General features: G+C 37.3%; 1 protein-coding gene across 3 annotated transcripts in view; it reads left to right on the plus strand.

Moving 5' to 3' along the window:
* Positions 1-15,617, plus strand: part of SS18 (SS18, nBAF chromatin remodeling complex subunit) — a 48,769-nt gene extending 33,152 nt beyond the window's left edge. The window contains exons 6-11 of one of the 3 annotated variants that reach the window (XM_008636805.2): positions 4,556-4,723; positions 5,450-5,554; positions 7,725-7,817; positions 8,538-8,660; positions 11,257-11,390; positions 13,518-15,617. In XM_008636805.2, coding sequence (XP_008635027.1) covers positions 4,556-4,723; positions 5,450-5,554; positions 7,725-7,817; positions 8,538-8,660; positions 11,257-11,390; positions 13,518-13,544 — 650 coding nt within the window. In that variant the 3' untranslated portion in view covers positions 13,545-15,617. The remainder of the gene's footprint in view (positions 1-4,555; positions 4,724-5,449; positions 5,555-7,724; positions 7,818-8,537; positions 8,661-11,256; positions 11,391-13,517) is intronic. The other 2 variants (XM_017738274.1, XM_017738275.1) reach the window with 2 other exon arrangements.
* The last annotated feature ends 1,615 nt before the right edge of the window (positions 15,618-17,232 follow it).

Here is a 17,232-nt window from a genome sequence, read left to right on the forward strand (position 1 = left end):
AGGGTAAAACATGAAAGGCAGTGTTGGTAACTAAGGAATTTTTTGTATCACATTTTATGGACTAGTTTTTTTTAAAATGATACCTGAAATTATGTTTTGGTTTGAGATTAAAAGTTTGTGGAGTAAGGTAGTGTGGAGGAGTGTCTACTGTCTTTAATTTGCAGCCTAGGTTATACATTAGGAGTAGCAAAAAGTTTTGTATCCTCAAGGTCTTTTGAGATAATGTTTAAACTGCATCTGGTGTTAAAACACCTTTAGGATGGTGGTTCATTTGACTAAGCACATCTGAATTGTAGTGTTTGTCATGTTAAATTGACCCTACGGTATAGTTTCTAAGATAGCTCTCACAAGACTTAAAACCATCACTTAAAGAAACAAGCATTTTTTTTAAACATGTAGACCAACATCGAAAAGTTTTTGCTGAGGGTTGCTGCAGTGGTACATATTTTGTTAGTTTTGTAACAGTAGACACAGTGATGAGATTGCTGATGGTAGGTGTAGCATGGTGGGCTTTGCTGATACTCTAGATACAGATATCCAGTTGCTTCATCCATGCCAAGTGCACATTTTAAAATGCCTAAAGAACCGACCTCTGAGCAACACAACCATCATAATTTGGAAGACTGAAGAAGCAATAGCTTGTACTGCTGCTTTTTGGTCTTACCCACCTGTTCCCATTGCTCTTTAGTCAGAACAGCAGAGTCACCAGTTCATTTGTGAGTGTGGTTCCTCACTTCTCTGCTTCTTCAGAAGGTTCAACCACATCAGCACTTACTCTTGTCCTCTCATAGCATTTCCCACCAGTATCTGAGATTCAGCGTAAGGGACAATGCCAAGGAGACATTTTTAAACCACTAAACTTTTCTGGAGCTCTTTCATCCTCTGCACTTCTGGTCTCAGATTTGTTAGCTTTATCTGGGACCTACTTTCAGTTTGTATTTCTGTTTCTTTCTATTTATCTTACCTGTGTGAAGACTAGGTTGTCAGTTTCTAAAAGTCCTTTCCTGTCAGGAGACTGCCACTGTGTCACTGTACTTACAAGAAGGTCAGGTAGTAGTCCATTTTTGCTTTAATCTACCTACCTTTTCTTCCCTGTACATGAGGCCTCTGTAGGAGATCCTGGCTGGAGCAGAAGTTACTTTTTTTCCTTAACTGCTCATTTCAAAGTTGTCTACACCTACTAAACAAAAATGTGTATTCTTGATAATGTAGGCTAGTTAAATTCTGTACTTCCACATTTTACAGAGATAATCATAACACAGTATTTCTTTGGATGCATTTTGAACTCTGTACAAATCAGATACTTTGTCCTCTCTGGATTAAATAATTTTAGAAATTCACAAAAAAAGAGTTTCTATAGAGAGTTTTTGAAAGCAGTGAGCATTCTCTTGCAGCTCGCAGTTTTGAGGGCTTTGTATATGAGAGTCTTATCTCCAGGTCTGGAAGAGATCATGACTTCCACCAAATGTAGTTTGTTGTGACCTGATGAGAGATTCAAGAGCTGTGTTTCAGGGTGCTTGTAAAAATATGTGCGACAAATATTAGAAAGCATTATAGAATCATTGAATGGTTTGGGTTGGGGTTGGAAGGGACCTGAAACATTATGTAGTTCCAGTCTCCCTGCCTGTGCTACAGCTAGCTCAGGTTGCTCAGAGCCCCATCCATCCTGGTCTTGAACGCATCCAGGGATGGGACATCCACAACTTCTGTGGGCAGCCTGTTCCAGTGCCTCACCACCCTCAAAGTAAAGAATTTCTTCCTAATATCCGATCTGTACACACCTGCTTTCAATTTAAATCCATTGCCCCTTGTTCTGTCACTATCTGCCTGTATAAAAAGTCCATCTCCCTTGCTTTTATAAGGCCCCTTAAAATACTGGAAAGCCACAGTGAGGTCTTCCTGTACCCTTCTCTTACCCATGCTCTCTCAGCGTTTCCTTATAGCTCTATCCCTCTGATCATCCTTGTGGCCTTCCTCTAGACTCGCTCCGACAGGTCTGTGTCTTTCCTGTGCTGGGCACCCCAGAGCTGGATACAGCACTCTGGGTGGGGTCTCACCAGAGCAGAGTAGAGGGGCAGAATCACCTCCCTTAACCTCCTGGCCATGTTTTTCATGCAGCCCAGGATACAGTTGGTTTTTTGGGCTGCAGGCCCACATTGCCAGATCATACCCAGCTTTTCCTCAGTGCAAACCCCCAAGATCTTGTCAGGGCTGCTGTCAGTGAGCTTCCCACTCTGTACTCACGTCTGGGTTTGCCCCGACCCAGGTGCTGCATCTTGCCCTTGGACTTGTTGAAATTCATGAAGTTCTCTTGGGCCCACTTCTCAAATTTTTCCATATCCAAGTAGATAATGAATTAATAGTTGTTAAGTTTTTTATTAAGTTTCGGGATTTTATGTCATATTAAGTATTACATGGTGAATAAATGTAGCTTTCTCCTAGGCGAGATTTTTCAAATGGAGGAATAAATTCAAAGTCCTCTCATCCCTCAAAACTACTGCATAAAATGGTTATGTTCCATGAGGCAGTAGAGACCATGGTGGTTCTTTTAGGTATCTTCTTAATAGGAAGAACTAAACTGGAAGGAAGCCAGGCTGTCTGTTATGAACACAACACACAGCCTGATACAGGGTAGTGAATTCTCATTGTGGCTCTACAAAGCGTTAATGAAGTTCTAATTTAAAAAGCAAACAGAAAATCTCTACATTGCACCATGGGGACCCAACACATTTTATCACATTGTATTGTGACTAATATTAATATTGTTAATTAACAAGCTTTCTTGAGATCTAGGAATATTATGGCAACAAGTTTCTATTTTTTTTCAAGGCTGCCTAATGTTTCTCAGTACCTCCAAACAGAGGAGCAGTGAAATGAAATAATCTAAATTATCTACTCGTTTAGAAGATCAAAAAAGGAAGTGTATTTTGCCAATAATTAAAATAAGTACATCTCAATTTAACCCTTTTTTTTTTTTTTTTTTACTTTAAAATTGGGACACAGAAACTTGCCATACTGAAGGATAGAAGCATAACTGGATCTTCTTAAGAATGGCCAATATTTATTTTTAGAGGAGAATGAAGCTTAGGCCACTTTACTTCTCAGTAAGAGATCCCACGCAGGGGTTTAATGGGATTTAACTAATGCACTTTGAATTCATACCATTAATTAATTTTTCCTCACTTTCCCTCATAACTCCGCATAGACAGGATCTAAGTGACTACATATTCCTTTGCCTGTGTAAATCCAGTCACTTGACGGTATCTAGGTATTTTTCCAGTGCTGTAGTTTCACACAGGACTTTCTGCTTGTGCTCCAGCACCTAGTTACTTAAAAATACTAAATGGAGTGGCAAAATCTAAGCATACAGAAAGTAGGTGCTATCTTCCTTTTTCTCCTTGGATGGCAGCTAGGAGTGGCTCTGCTAATTTGATGTTTGATACCATGATTTGTCTTAGTTTTTAGTGAGGCTGCTAGCTTCTTGTTGTCTTTGTAGTTTATAAAACAAATTACTTTTTAAAAAGGCAAAAAAAGCTTGGGGTTTCACCGTTATAGTATGTGTTAAGTGGTTTGAGTTAATATATTACAAAAATCTGTTGTTTAAAAAAGTTTAGCTCCTTGCCACAACTCTTTCCTCCTCATGTTTTTGATACTGGAATAACTCTTTTCTGAAGTGGTACTACAGAGGAGGAGCAGAGGCTGTTCTTTGTTAAATGTTATATCAATCTAACCTGCAATCTCATATAATGAAATGGTGTAATCATCGTTTTCATTGCTGTGTGGTGTCAGTAGGGTGCTCTTTAACTGTCTGTTTTCATTACTGAAATTTGCGTTTCTCTAAGTACAGCCTTAATCAGATTTTCTCAGTTGATGAAACATGGACAGTACTTTATCTCTCCTGATCTGTTCCTGTGGTTCATGGAAACTTGGTGCAACTTGGTATGAAAGAAGATTTTTTTGTTAAGGCTGTTTAGGACTGTTCAGTATCAGGCAGAGCCTGTGTTCTGTGGGCCTTCTGCATATGCCTTCTGTGTGTGCCTATCTGGTTCACATGGTTTGTCTTTACAGGCTAAATAAAATTGTTGATTTTGTGATAACAGCTTAGTGGTTTGTTGATGGAATATAACAGCAACTATGTGTGTATTGAAACTATGCTCTGAGGAGATCACAAATGTTAAATAATCTTTTTATGACTTACCAAGGTTTCACCATCAGGTTTTCACCTACACCTTTTTTGAAGATATTTTTTAGAGCAAAGATTGATGAAACTGTTCCAGTTATCTTTGTGTATGTGTAAACTAGTATCTGTGGTTTTGAAGAAAAATCATCTAAAAAGCAACCTTGTTTAGGCTGACTTCTCTTTTGTAGTTTGGTTACTGAATTGTTCACCTACATTTGCATAAGTCCAGAAACAACAAACTCTTATCAGAGCACTGGATATACTGAGCCTTTTTTGGTCCGTTTTTAAAGGTTGGGTTTTCCATGTTCTTTTGGCAAGGTTTAATCACAAATAATTTTTGCATATTTGACATTTTTGCTGCTTCTCCTTTTGCAGGTCCAATGATGCACCAGCAGCCTCCCTCCCAGCAATACAACATGCCACAGGCAGGTAGCCAGCATTACCAGGGGCAGCAGCCACCGATGGGAATGATGGGCCAAGTTAACCAAGGAAATCACATGATGGGGCAGAGACAGATTCCTCCATACAGGCCACCACAGCAAGGTAGGAATTCACTTCAGTATTTTTACACTGATTTTAAATAACCATGTTTGAAACCATTTTACATCACTTTCTTGCTTACACCAAATTTCTGTCAAGTAATTTGGTGTGACAGGCTTTGTTTGTACACTCTTTTTGTTATCCTTTTTAAGGGTGGTTCTTGCAGCAAGAGATTACTGCTGTCACCATGAAATGTGAAGACAAGTTTGTTTTCTTTTTCCTTTGGTTCTTTCTGAGATTATGCATTCTGAAATTATGCATCTCAGATATGCTGATGCAGAATTCTGTTTTGATATTTAAATGATAGGTACAGAAAAGGAACAGAGTACCTACTTGGTTCTGAATTCATTCAATTACAAACAAAGGAACAAAGTTCCGCAATATTGAGTCTCTTTTTTCTTTTTAGTCCTTTTCAACAAGGAATGATTTCATTTTTAACATCTTTAACACCTTGGTCTTTTATACACATATTCCTAAAATAAGCTCAAAACTTAAGTTTGATGTATATAGTCTCAGTCTAGTGCAGCCAAACAACTGTGTATTTGTATACGTAGATAGATACATTTACTTATTTTTTTAACTAAACCAGATTACATATGTTGTCTGTAATGCAACAGTATGGGTGGGGAATACATTTGAGAAATATTTCTCATACTAAATTCAGAAATTAGCAGGCTTTATAATAGAGAAAACAAGTTATTTACGTATTGACTGGTTGTGGTTTTTCAGGCCCACCACAGCAGTACTCAGGCCAGGAAGACTATTATGGGGACCAATACAGTCATGGTGGACAAGGTCCTCCAGAAGGCATGAACCAGCAATATTACCCTGATGGTAATCTCTCATAAATGTTAACTTTCCCATTTTCTATACCTGCCCAATACTAATGTAGTCATATGCCCAAAATTAGGGGATGAGGCAAGAATAGTAATTGGATATCATACCTCACATTTACAAAACCTTCCAAATTCAGAATTGTTACTACAGTTTAAGTTACTATGACAAATTTACAACTTAAAGCATGTAATTTGTATTATTCCCATTTGAAACTCTTAACAGTTTTAGTATTTCAAAATGAATGGAAATAATTGGTTTCTCTAAAAGAATGGAGAGTTCCTTAGCATATCTAGTATAATTGAGATGAATTTAAACAGTCATAACTTTATTATCAATAAGAGAGGGGGCGATATCCTTTTATTAAAAATTTTACTGAACTGAAAAAACTTGCTAAAAGGATGTGGTTTTTTTCTGTAAAGACTCTATTTTTTTAAACTTAGTGTTTAGTTTTCATGTAAGTCGCACAAATGTGTTATTGCTGACATGGTATGGGCTTTCAGTTTAACATTTATATAGGAATAAAATGGTCCCTGCCCTGAGGATATTGGAAATGTGAATCCTCTTTAGATGTCCCCTCAGTGCTTTCAAGACAAGACTGAAACTTTGAATTTCATAAGTTTGTCCTCCTGCCTCTTGGAATATGGAGTGCTAAAGGCTATTGAATTGTCTTATAAGTTAGAGAAGTTGAAATTAACTTGTTTTCAGGCTGAGCAGAGACTGGGAGACCAAAGATGCTGACTCCTGACTACTGTGATAACCATGTGTGCAACTTAATGGTATCTTATGAAGTTCAAGAACTGGGGTAGATGTTAATGTTTGAAAAAATGTATACCAAGCAAAGCTGTGTAATTGCCAAAGCAACTACTCATTGCAAATAAAGGGATACCAGTCAGTTGTTTGAATTTAATTTCTATTAAATTGATTTTAAGATACATCAAGCCACATCTGTATAAGCTTACATGTGTTAGTTTCTGGAGATGTATGTGCAGAGTTATTTTACAAGTTGCATTAACTGGTAATTATTCAGCTTTCATTTTGGAACATTTATGTACACACATGAACACTAAACTGTTACAGGCAATTTACTCTAGTAAGGGCAGTTTGATGTTACCATCAACAGCTCTCTGGCAGCACAGATTACTTCTAAGATCTATTCCTTGTAAAGAGTCATCTTTATCATTACCTCATTATTACTCTTATGTAGAATACAAAGAGCATATGTTTTAAGGCTTGTTTTAATGGTTATGTATGTATCTAAGATTCAGTCAATGATGCATTGTACAGTTGCAGACCTGATAACAAAATCACTGAGTTTTAGAACTGTTTCCTCCTTTCCTTACTTTTATTTAAAAATTTTATTCCAAATTCTATGATTTAATTTTGAACGTAAACAAAATTTTGGCACGTATTCTTGACCAAGTTAGCAACCAGATATATTTTGATCATCTGTAAGACAAAATATATGTGTGCTAAAACCAACAACAGGTGGGGTGCTTACTGCATATATTGGTTTCTTAATCCGAGATGCCTGTAGTCTCTGAATAGAAAGGTTTGTTTATAATGAATCTGCTCAGGACTGGAATGTAAGAGGAAAAGTTTTCTTAAGAACTTACATAGGAATTCTGTTTGTAGAACCTTGAGAGTGTTATATTTCTGTCATTTAAAAACAGAATTTAATGTAGATGATGGTTCATAACGTCATTGAACTTTATTTGTTATATTTCACACTGCTTTTAGCATATGCTTTTGAATTGGAGATCAGCAGAACAGGTGTTAGGCAAAGTATGATAATTGCTTTCTTTGTTCATTCTAATTTAATTCAGGTTATTTACATGTGAAAGGCCTAAATGCTTTCATTTTTTTTTGAGTGAAAGATGAAGTACTTCCCCCCCCACTCCCCCAACAAGGATTATCAGAAGGTTAAGACCATCCCTTGCTGTGATGTTTCTAGAACTACTGCATTAAGCCTTTTTTTTCCCCTGTCACATGTTAATTCAATATGAAAGGAAATCATATTAATAAGTCTTTGGCTAATACAATTGAAAATTCTTTTTCATGTATATCCAGTTGAATTTTTTTTTTCATTTTTCTGAGAAATGAAATATTTTTAGGGTTTTCACTCAGAGGCCATTAACGTTTCTTCCTGTCTCTTGTCGAATTGATGTAGGTCATAATGATTACGGTTATCAGCAACCGTCGTATCCTGAACAAGGCTACGATAGGCCTTATGAGGATTCCTCACAACATTACTACGAAGGAGGTATCTATATACCTTCACACACATACGCACAGACATTCCCTTTCCTCCCCCACCCTCAACGGGAACAGAAATTCTTGCACAACACAACTTATACCCATGCAAAGCTCTTGTAGAATACTAGTTGCTGGCTGTCTTGGAAATGGCAGGGAACTTGAAGCCTTCAGAATAATTTCTTGCAAACACCTAAAATATATAACCACAACTTGCCATTCTAACAACAGTAAAATGACTAAAACACTCTAGAGATTTTTTTTTTTTACGTCAATGGAAATTTTTATTTAAACGTAAATTTGTTGGTTCAGTTGTATATCTTTTTGTGTGTGTATATATATTTTGTATAATTATAGTGCCGTTAGGAAACAGCTTGCTGATCTTGTGTAGCTAGTCTGTGCTCTTGTAGCTGTCCTTAATTTTGTCTTTTTTTTTTTATTTTATTTAGCATAGTCATGATCTTATGACTGTGATGTTCCAGTAAATGTAATGCTCGTTTGGCAGAGATGCTGAAAATGCTGCAGTTCAACTTTGCAAAATTGGCTTTAACTGCAGTTTGTTTGGCCGAGTTCCTTCTGTTTGGTTTGAGTTTTCTTTGTTTTGTTCAGTTTTTGAAATCAAGATTGCATTTTCATTTTGTTCTTGTGTTGTTGGCTGTGCATCTTAGAAGGAAAAGAAAATAAAATAGGTGTCTTTATGAGTTTCTGCTTTCTTGCAATGATCTTACAGGAAACTCGCAATACGGTCAGCAGCAAGATGCATATCAAGGACCACCCCAACAGCAGGGTTATCCACCACAACAGCAGCAATATCCCGGCCAACAAGGCTATCCAGGACAACAGCAGGGTTATGGTAAGAGCCTGAGCACACAGACAGCTGTCGCAGAAAGGACTAAGAGAGACAGACCCTTGTTGTGTGTTATTCCATCCCTGTTTGACTGTGTCCAGAGGCCAGGCCTGCACAGAACAGCTCTGTGCCTGCAATTTCACTGGGCCAAAACAAGAAAATGTGGAGGGTGGCATCTTTTGGGTATTAGATCTGTTGGCAGTCTAGGAGAGTGTGGTAGCACAGAAAACCAAGGGTGACTAAACAGCCTTATAATGGGTGTCTGTAATTTAGAAGGACCCAGAAAGATTCTGCTCTTTTCTGTTTTCTGTAGGTGAACGCACTCACAAAGATGGCAACCCCGTTCATCTCTTGATTTGCCAATTAAGACAGTCTTTTAAAAACTAGTTTAAAACTTCATTCAACATATATGAATCATTCTTTTCAAATTCTTGTGCTGATCAGTAGAGAAATGACTGTAAGCATTGACAATGCAGCTTTAAAGAGACTGTGCCTTACAAATTTGCGCTAGTAGCCCAAACCTTCTGACACACAGAAGGAAGGAGAAATGAGAATGAGAAATCCTCTGCCACAAGTCCCTGGATTCAAGGAAAACCTCCCAAAAAGGAAACTTAAAGTAGTAGTATGTAATTTTTGTGCATTAATTCTAAAAAACTTTGTGTCAGAAGAGCATACTGAAATGACTGCTCTTTAAGTTCTACCTGCTTGCATACTGTAAAGCCATACATATTTATCACAGAAGAAGGAAGCTCTGAAATTCCATGTATTCTAGCTTTTAGCTTTTTTGCAGGCTTAAATGCTAAAGCTTTCAGCATTGTGTGTATGTGAGGAAATGCATGGGTAATTTGCCGTGTAGATAAATGCCAGATTCACATGAAATCCAGTTATGTTGAGACAGAGTTAAGTTTTAAGAGGATCCACTGACATTTACCAAGTGTTCTACTTCTGGAGGTTATGGATGAATTGATAGTTCTAAGGTAATACTTGTACCTACATTCTACTAAACATAATATAGGAACAGACTGAAGATCAGAGTGGAGGTCCATGCTGATCGCTTCTCTGAACTTTGTAAGTAAAGAAATAAAATCTGATTTATTCTGAAAGTTTAGGTTAAGAAATACAAGAAGAAAAGGGATTAGGAAATCTTTTGGAGCCACTTACCCAACATAATTCGTAAAACAGAATAACATACTTTTCAATTTCTGGTTTCTAACAGAAATTGTTATTGAAGTTCCATTTTTTTCTTTGAAATGTCAGTGAATATATAGAATTCAGCAATAAAGAATTACCATGAATAAATAAACCCATGTTCATTTGTCAGATGAACACAGCACTTCTAAGATGTCGTATTCTTGCTCAATTTAATACTTAATTGCTTTCTAATCTGCAAAAATAAATCAATCTCTCAGTCATTACTATCAATCTTTAAGGTTTTGTTTTCACTGTGGAAGACTGAAACTGCATAGTTCAAGGGAATTTGAGGCCTGAGGAGAATGGTAATAGCTTATAGAGCTTTTCTTCTCCAGGTCATCTTTTTCACTGTCTTACAGATCAAGCATTACTGAAGGAGTTACCAGCTGATGTCATCTTAATGTCCAATGCCTGTAGCTAAAAGTAGCTCTCTGTAGCACTGAATCACAGTTGCTAAAACACATCTGTTTCGTCTGAGGGGAGGGAAAAAAAGGGTTGGTTTGTTTTAAAGAAAGCACTTCTGAAGAGCTGCAAATCTTCAGCTCTGAAAAACAGAGACCCCGTTTTTAAGCGGTGGTCCACTGCAAAGGATTCCTAGGGAGTGCCACTGCAATACAGAGTACTCCATCTCTCCCAGTGCTGGGGGGATGAGGATAATTTTGTTTGGAACATGGCTGCACTGCCTGATGGCGGTAACGTGCAGCTTCCAGTGGTAGACAAGTCAAGTCCCTGTGAATAGTAACAGAGAGTTGTACTTGCAAAAGAATGACTTCTTTAATAGACGAAAAAAGACTGGAGTCAAAGTTCTGGGGTTTTTCCTAGCCATTTTCTGGAAAGTTAATATTACCAGAGGAGTATGGAATAGAGGGTGCTTTTTTCCATCTCACAATAGTTTTCACTGCTTGTCACATCTCAAATTTTTCACATGTGTAACTTGCTTGCCTGACACCCCATCCATGATTGCCTGCTGTGGTGTGAGACTTCACTTTCTGGCAGCACAGTACTGCTGGTCTCTTCAAAAGGTCCAAATGTTAAACATAGCTGATCATCTGCTGCTCCTGGCATTAGAAAATTCTGGAACTGAAGGAGCATACATCAGGAGACTGCCTTCCTAAATCCTGGAAAGGGCTCATGTTTATAGTTTCTTGCCTTGTTCTTCTCTGTCCTGTGTATGTGGAACTACATGCATTGATATAAAATAATGAATATATAAATAAAAGTAAATGTTTCTGTGGTTGGAGCACAGGCCCTGCTTTCCAGGGGGACAGGGGGGCTGCTCAAAACACCTAATTGCACAGTAGTAATATTTAACCCTGGTTAGCTGTAAAAATCAGTGCTTTTACTCTTCTCTTCTTTCCAACATCTTAAGCAGTCTTCTTTTTTCTTTTTTTTTTCATTTAACGATCCCCAGGCCCCTCTCAGAGTGGTCCAGGGCCTCAGTATCCCAATTATCCACAAGGACAAGGACAGCAGTATGGGGGATACAGACCCACACAGCCTGGGCCACCACAGCCACCACAGCAGAGGCCTTATGGATATGACCAGGTATTCTTTTGTTTGATGAGAAAGTTGTGATTCTTATACACTCAGTTGATAACCTTAGACTCTGGACATTTAAACTAAGGAATTTGAGGACATGGTCTTTCAGGTATGTACATACAATTCTCATGGAGTTCATTTCTTGGTGAGTTACCAAGAATCATTTGTAAGGAATTGTGGTAAGTCACTCTCCGAGTTTGCTGAGTTTTAATGCAATTTGGCAAAGTGAGGGCTTCCCAGCAGTATTTTTGGACCTTAAAAATTAAGGTGATGTGTTTCATAGCCTGATGGTGAATGACTAATATGAAAGATGAGGCCTCTAAATCTCATGGTGAATCATTTTTCATCACTGCTTTGCAATAGAAATGGTTGAATTTATTTTCCACAGACACAAATCCTAATCCTAATCTTTCTCTTCAGTTGCAAAAGCACCTCAGGCGTGCAGCTGAAGTCCTTCAGCTGCAGAGTTTATGGGGAGACATGAAACCAGGTTTTGCAGTATAAGGGGGCAGTGAACATAAGAAAGAAGTGACCTGAAAATCAACTGCTTCATTCTTATCAGTGCTAAGACGAGTTTAAAACAAACAATTACCACCAAAACTTGAGGCCGGAGTTGTAGTGAAGCGCTCTTGTAAAAACAGATGTCTTAGAATTAAAGGATGAAACAGGTTTTTTTCCTTTAAAAGATACTAACATATAAAAATCCAAACTTTCCACTATGAATCATTCAGAAATGTCATTAAAATGTACACAGTTACTTTCCTTGGTATAAACAACATAAAGATTAACTAAATGATGAAGTTCTGATGTCTAAAAAAAATGCTGATATGTCAGTAGAAGGTAGGTAGAACTTTCAATAAAAACTTTTCTGAAGAAGTGAGAATTGCCCACGATTTTAAAGAACAGTTGGCTTTCTTTCTGCAGAAATCAGAAAAGACAAGGAAGAAGGAACAAACCCTTTCAGTATGGTAGTTCAGTGATGCAGTTTCTTTTAATTATTTAACAGATAAACCAAATGTTTATGCACTGACCCAGTAGCTTCCTCTGAAAACAATAACCTACAGGAAAATTTTTTCCTGTGGCTAGTATAGGGTCAAGGAAACTTAGTCACAGTTTGCCGGGTTTTTTCCAGCTTTCCTTGCAGTAGAAGTGGATAGCCCTCTCTGTTGATAGGCTGTGCTCCTCCAGTTTGTGCAGTCTTAAGTTCCACTGGGAAACTCGATTATAGAAGAACTCTCATATCGGCCATTCCCATAGGTATTGCGCTGCTTAAATTCTCATCTGGCAGCTGTTGTGAAACTCTACTTCATGACTGATTGTTGTATTATAATGGTACATAACTGACATTGCAGCATCAAACTCAAATGTAAAATCCTGCCTTGTTGTGGTGGTACTTAACATGGAGTGGTGGCAGGATCACAGTTTGGAGCATGTTCACTTCCTAGCACAGTCCTTCTTTCTGCAAGCTTTGAACCCCATGGTGAAGGATCATGGCAAGCTTGTAGCATTAATGGATGCTTTCACCTCTGCCCACCTCTGCAGTGCATGACGTTCTGTTAAAAGAAATAGAGAGTATCAATAAGGGTGGTAATTCTGTGTATCAGATCTATGGAATAATTGCTTCCTGTAGGATATGCGGACTAGTTCTTCGTGTTCACCGGGATGTGCCTTGGTTTTGAAATACATGTGCCATTATTCTGTAATGCTTGGTAGATTAATAATTTTAGGTATCTCTGTGTCATGGTTAGTTTCCTAAATTACTTTGAATTTAGGTGACCTTGACTTTTTGAAATAATTTTCAAAGTTTAAGTGGGAAGTAATCCCCATCTTTTATTTTTTGATGATGTTCTGCTAATTTCACAGCAGTCTATTGAATTTAAAGGTATACTCTTTTGATCAAATTAGGTTCCTGGCCCTAAATTCATGTCATTGGTCTTACTTCTACATTAAAGCATGAAGTATTTTTAGTGAGATGAAGCTACACCAGTTCCTCATATCAGTCAGTGTATCATTTACTTTTATTTGTTTCCACCTTTTAACATACAGTTTTATTTGGATGGTCTTCCAATTACAGCTTTTAATACTGGAAAATATGTCTTGTGGTCTGATTATGTATTTTGATTTTTTTTTTAGGGTCAATATGGAAATTATCAACAGTGAAAAAATACTCACATTCCGGTAGGCAAAATCTGTTAGCAGCCATATTGTCTCCTCAGCACTGTGGACATCTTCCCGAGATGAGAACCTCCCATTCCATCTAGATTTTGGAAAAATCTTGAGGCTGTTTTACGGTATACAGTCTTTATGGGTTAATTGTTAAAGACTGTAGATTCTCAGAAACTAGTTTCACATCTCTACTCTAGATGGCAATATTGGACAGAAAATCTGTGACATAACAATTTGCAGTGAGTTGAGAATTGTATGTCAAATAGACTGTTACAGACTGAGAGGTGCAAACAGCTTTGTATGTTTATGAAGGTTATGGGAATTTAATATTTTTTCCACAGATTTTTTTTGTAGGGGAAAAGGGGAAATGCACACTTTTTACAGCAGCAATATTTTGTATATTATGTTTTTCATGTGGTGAATATGCAAGACAGTACACTACTCACTGGGCAGGATAACAAATCTACTGTTAAAAATGGGTTAGAGGCATGGTAAGTGCTTGATTGTATTAGTCTCGAAATGGTGTACAGTAAAGATAACAGTGAAAAAGATGGAGAGCATTCTATGTCACTGATGGGTTCACGTACAAAGATTGAGAATCCCAGTTATCTAAATGAGAACATAATTAAGGACAGTGTAATATAGTCTTGTGCAAAGATGAATTTTTTAAGCTTTCCAATTTTTCTGAGTGAAGCGGTTTTGTAAAAATTGTTTTTAACATAGTTTGACAATTTTCTGCAACATTTTTTGGGTAACAAGATAAACCTTTGGGTTTTATTTCTCAAGTGTTTTTGTCAGAGCTTTGCAAAAGCAAGCTGTAATCCTTCTTAATAATTGCAATAACAAAGAAAATGACAAGTGTTAATTTTACTTGGCTTGAATATGCAATGAACTTGAAAAAGAATATGGAGAACAGGACTGTATTGTATAAGTGTATTTTAACCTTTAGTTGAATAATTTGTATGTATCAAAATAGCCTAGAGGACTTTGTAAAACCTATCTAAACTTTTGTCGTGGTTTAGGAATGGTATTCCCCAATTTTAGTCTTCCCACTGACACGCTCCGAACCACGCGCTGCTTGCTTGCTCCCCACTCTCCTTCCCCTTCCCTTGTGGCAGGCTGGAGAGAAGAATTGGAGGCACAAAAGGTAGAAATCATGGCTTGGGAGAAAATTTACTGGAAGCAGCAATGAAATTGGAAAATGAAAGTAACAGCAGCAATGCCAGTGCCAGAGGGTGCAAGAAAGAGGAGAAGGATTCACGTGCAGTTGATTGCTCACCATGCAGAGCCCGTTTCCACCCGAGGATACGCAGCCTGGAAGGGTCCCTGGAAGAGAAGGTGTCCCCTCCTGGCTACTGCAGAAATTAACCCCATCCTGGCCAGAACCAGGAGAGCTTTCCTGACTGGGAGTTAGTAACTTTAGAAAGGGGGCATTTTTGTTTGCGTCCATCTTTGTTACTGTTTTACATGAGACCAAGGGGATGCTTTGTAACATCAAGTATAAAATCTGTTGGTGAGGCAAATGCCAAATTTTGTTTTGAACTGCATTAATGCATACAGCATTGCATGTGGGAGAGTGAGAAGGCAGCACCTTGATCAATAACAATAGTACACAAAAAAAATTGGTTTTGAAACTGAAGCCCTGCAACTGTGTATCAGATAAAGAAATGGATATTGTTTCTGCAGAAATATATGCATTCAAGAATCCCTGGCAATTTTTATGAATGGTAAAACTTAAAATTAACCAAGGAGTAAATAATATTTTGGTTCTTTCAGTTGGCAATCAGTGTTCAGGGGGAAGAAGAAAAGCTGATGTCCATAGCATATATGACATTATACATGAAAGACAAGATTTTCAATCTGTGCATTCTTTTTAAAGGGAAAACAGTTTTCTTAAGGTCAATAGAAACTACACATCAAGGTTTGAACAGATAAGGCATAAGGAACATTATTATGAATTAAAAGCTTGTAGGTTCTGTGCCAATTTTCCACCACTGTGTACTTCATTGCTATTTAAAACTGTACTCCATCAATTCTAACGGAAGAATAAATTATTTGTGATTTTAATTTTCTCATTTGTTTCTTTAAATTAGATCCCTATCACTCTGATGTCTCATCTGGAGACTCTGCTGTGGGTTTTGATTTTAAAGACGTTTGGCCAGAATAACCAAACCGTATTTGCAGTCTAGGACTTTATCAAAATTCTCTTGCCATAGCCAAGTTAATTAGAATTAACTGTTCAGTAATCAGCATGTTGTGTAGGTTGTTTGTTAAGAAATTCTTCCTCTGAAAATGAAGGTCCATGAGGCTATAATCAAGATGACTGAATTAGATAAATGAGTTGACGAGGCAAAAATGTGTTGAACCCAACCTGGTGTAGATATGTTATCTCATTTGAAATAAGCTCAACTGACATTAAGAAATAATTTGTCTTGCCAACCCATCTTCTGTTGTCTTATTCTCCTTTTTAATGGAAACTAAAATTGCAATTTTAATAAGCAGAATTTCCTCCAGGGTTTCCCTCCTAGAGACTACTGCATTTGCAAGGTTTAATTGTTTTATAACAGTCCTGTTTTGTAAAACTTTTTAATTGGTGGTGACAAAAATTACCTTATTCCTCTGATACTATGCCAAAAGAACAACTTGAGAGGAGCTAGCTCCATGCAAAAGTATTTCTACTAAAATTATGTATTAAAAAGGAACCTGTGTTCCCTAAACAAAAAAAGAAGCAGGAGTGCACGACAGGACCAGAAGGAAATGACAAGATACAAGATTCATTTTGGTAAGTCTTCCTTATTAAATGAAATTCAACTAATAGGAAACTAGTAAAAAAGGTGTTGCAGTTGGCATTTTACATTTAGAATATAGAAAATAAGAGGGGACTGACACAGCAAATCAAATACATGAGCAGAAATGATAAAAATGTTCAAAGAGTAAAGAGGAGGGGTTAATACATTCAGTGACTTTTAGTTATCATAGGGTTATGATTTTTGCCATTGTATTTTTCTCTCTTCAGACTGTTTTATTTCCTTTTCTGCTCTGTGAATGACTCGCAGAAGGGAGAAGCTGGCTCCCTGTTTCAATTGAAATTGACTTCACAATGTTGTAGCATAAGGAAGCAAACATGCTGCTTTATAGGCAGGGTAAATGTATCATTTTGCAAAAGACACTTCTGCTTTCATACCTGAATTACTCCAAAATGTGTAAGATAATTGATTTTTTTTTCTTTTTTTTGGAGAAAATGCATCTGATTGAAGAGGGGCAAGGACTTCAGTGCAGAAATACCATTGTATTTCTACAGTTCTCACCACAGAGGATGCTGAAAGACTACAGTGGGATTAAAAAAAAAAACCAACCATATTTGAGATTCAAAAAAAAAAAGAGAAAGTATTTAAAACTACAAAATTAAGAGAAACTGTTACTTCAGCAGTCTAGGTGGAATTCTGCCAGAAGCCCTGAAGAAGTTGAAAAAGAAAGTCGCAGGTTTTCCCTAGATGGACTACGGGTGCTGTATCATAAAACAGAAGCATGAGGGTGAAATCCTGTGAAATGAACCCAGATAAACCTTTTGACATGAATAGATACCTGTATGAAGTAGTAAGTATTAAAAAAAAAGCTAAGCTAGGATGATATGTTCATTAAAAAAAAAAGACAATAAAAGCTGACCCTCGGTCTGCTAGAA

The sequence above is a fragment of the Corvus brachyrhynchos genome, unplaced genomic scaffold, assembly GCF_000691975.1.
Source record: "Corvus brachyrhynchos isolate BGI_N302 unplaced genomic scaffold, ASM69197v1 scaffold106, whole genome shotgun sequence".
Classification (NCBI taxonomy): domain Eukaryota; kingdom Metazoa; phylum Chordata; class Aves; order Passeriformes; family Corvidae; genus Corvus; species Corvus brachyrhynchos.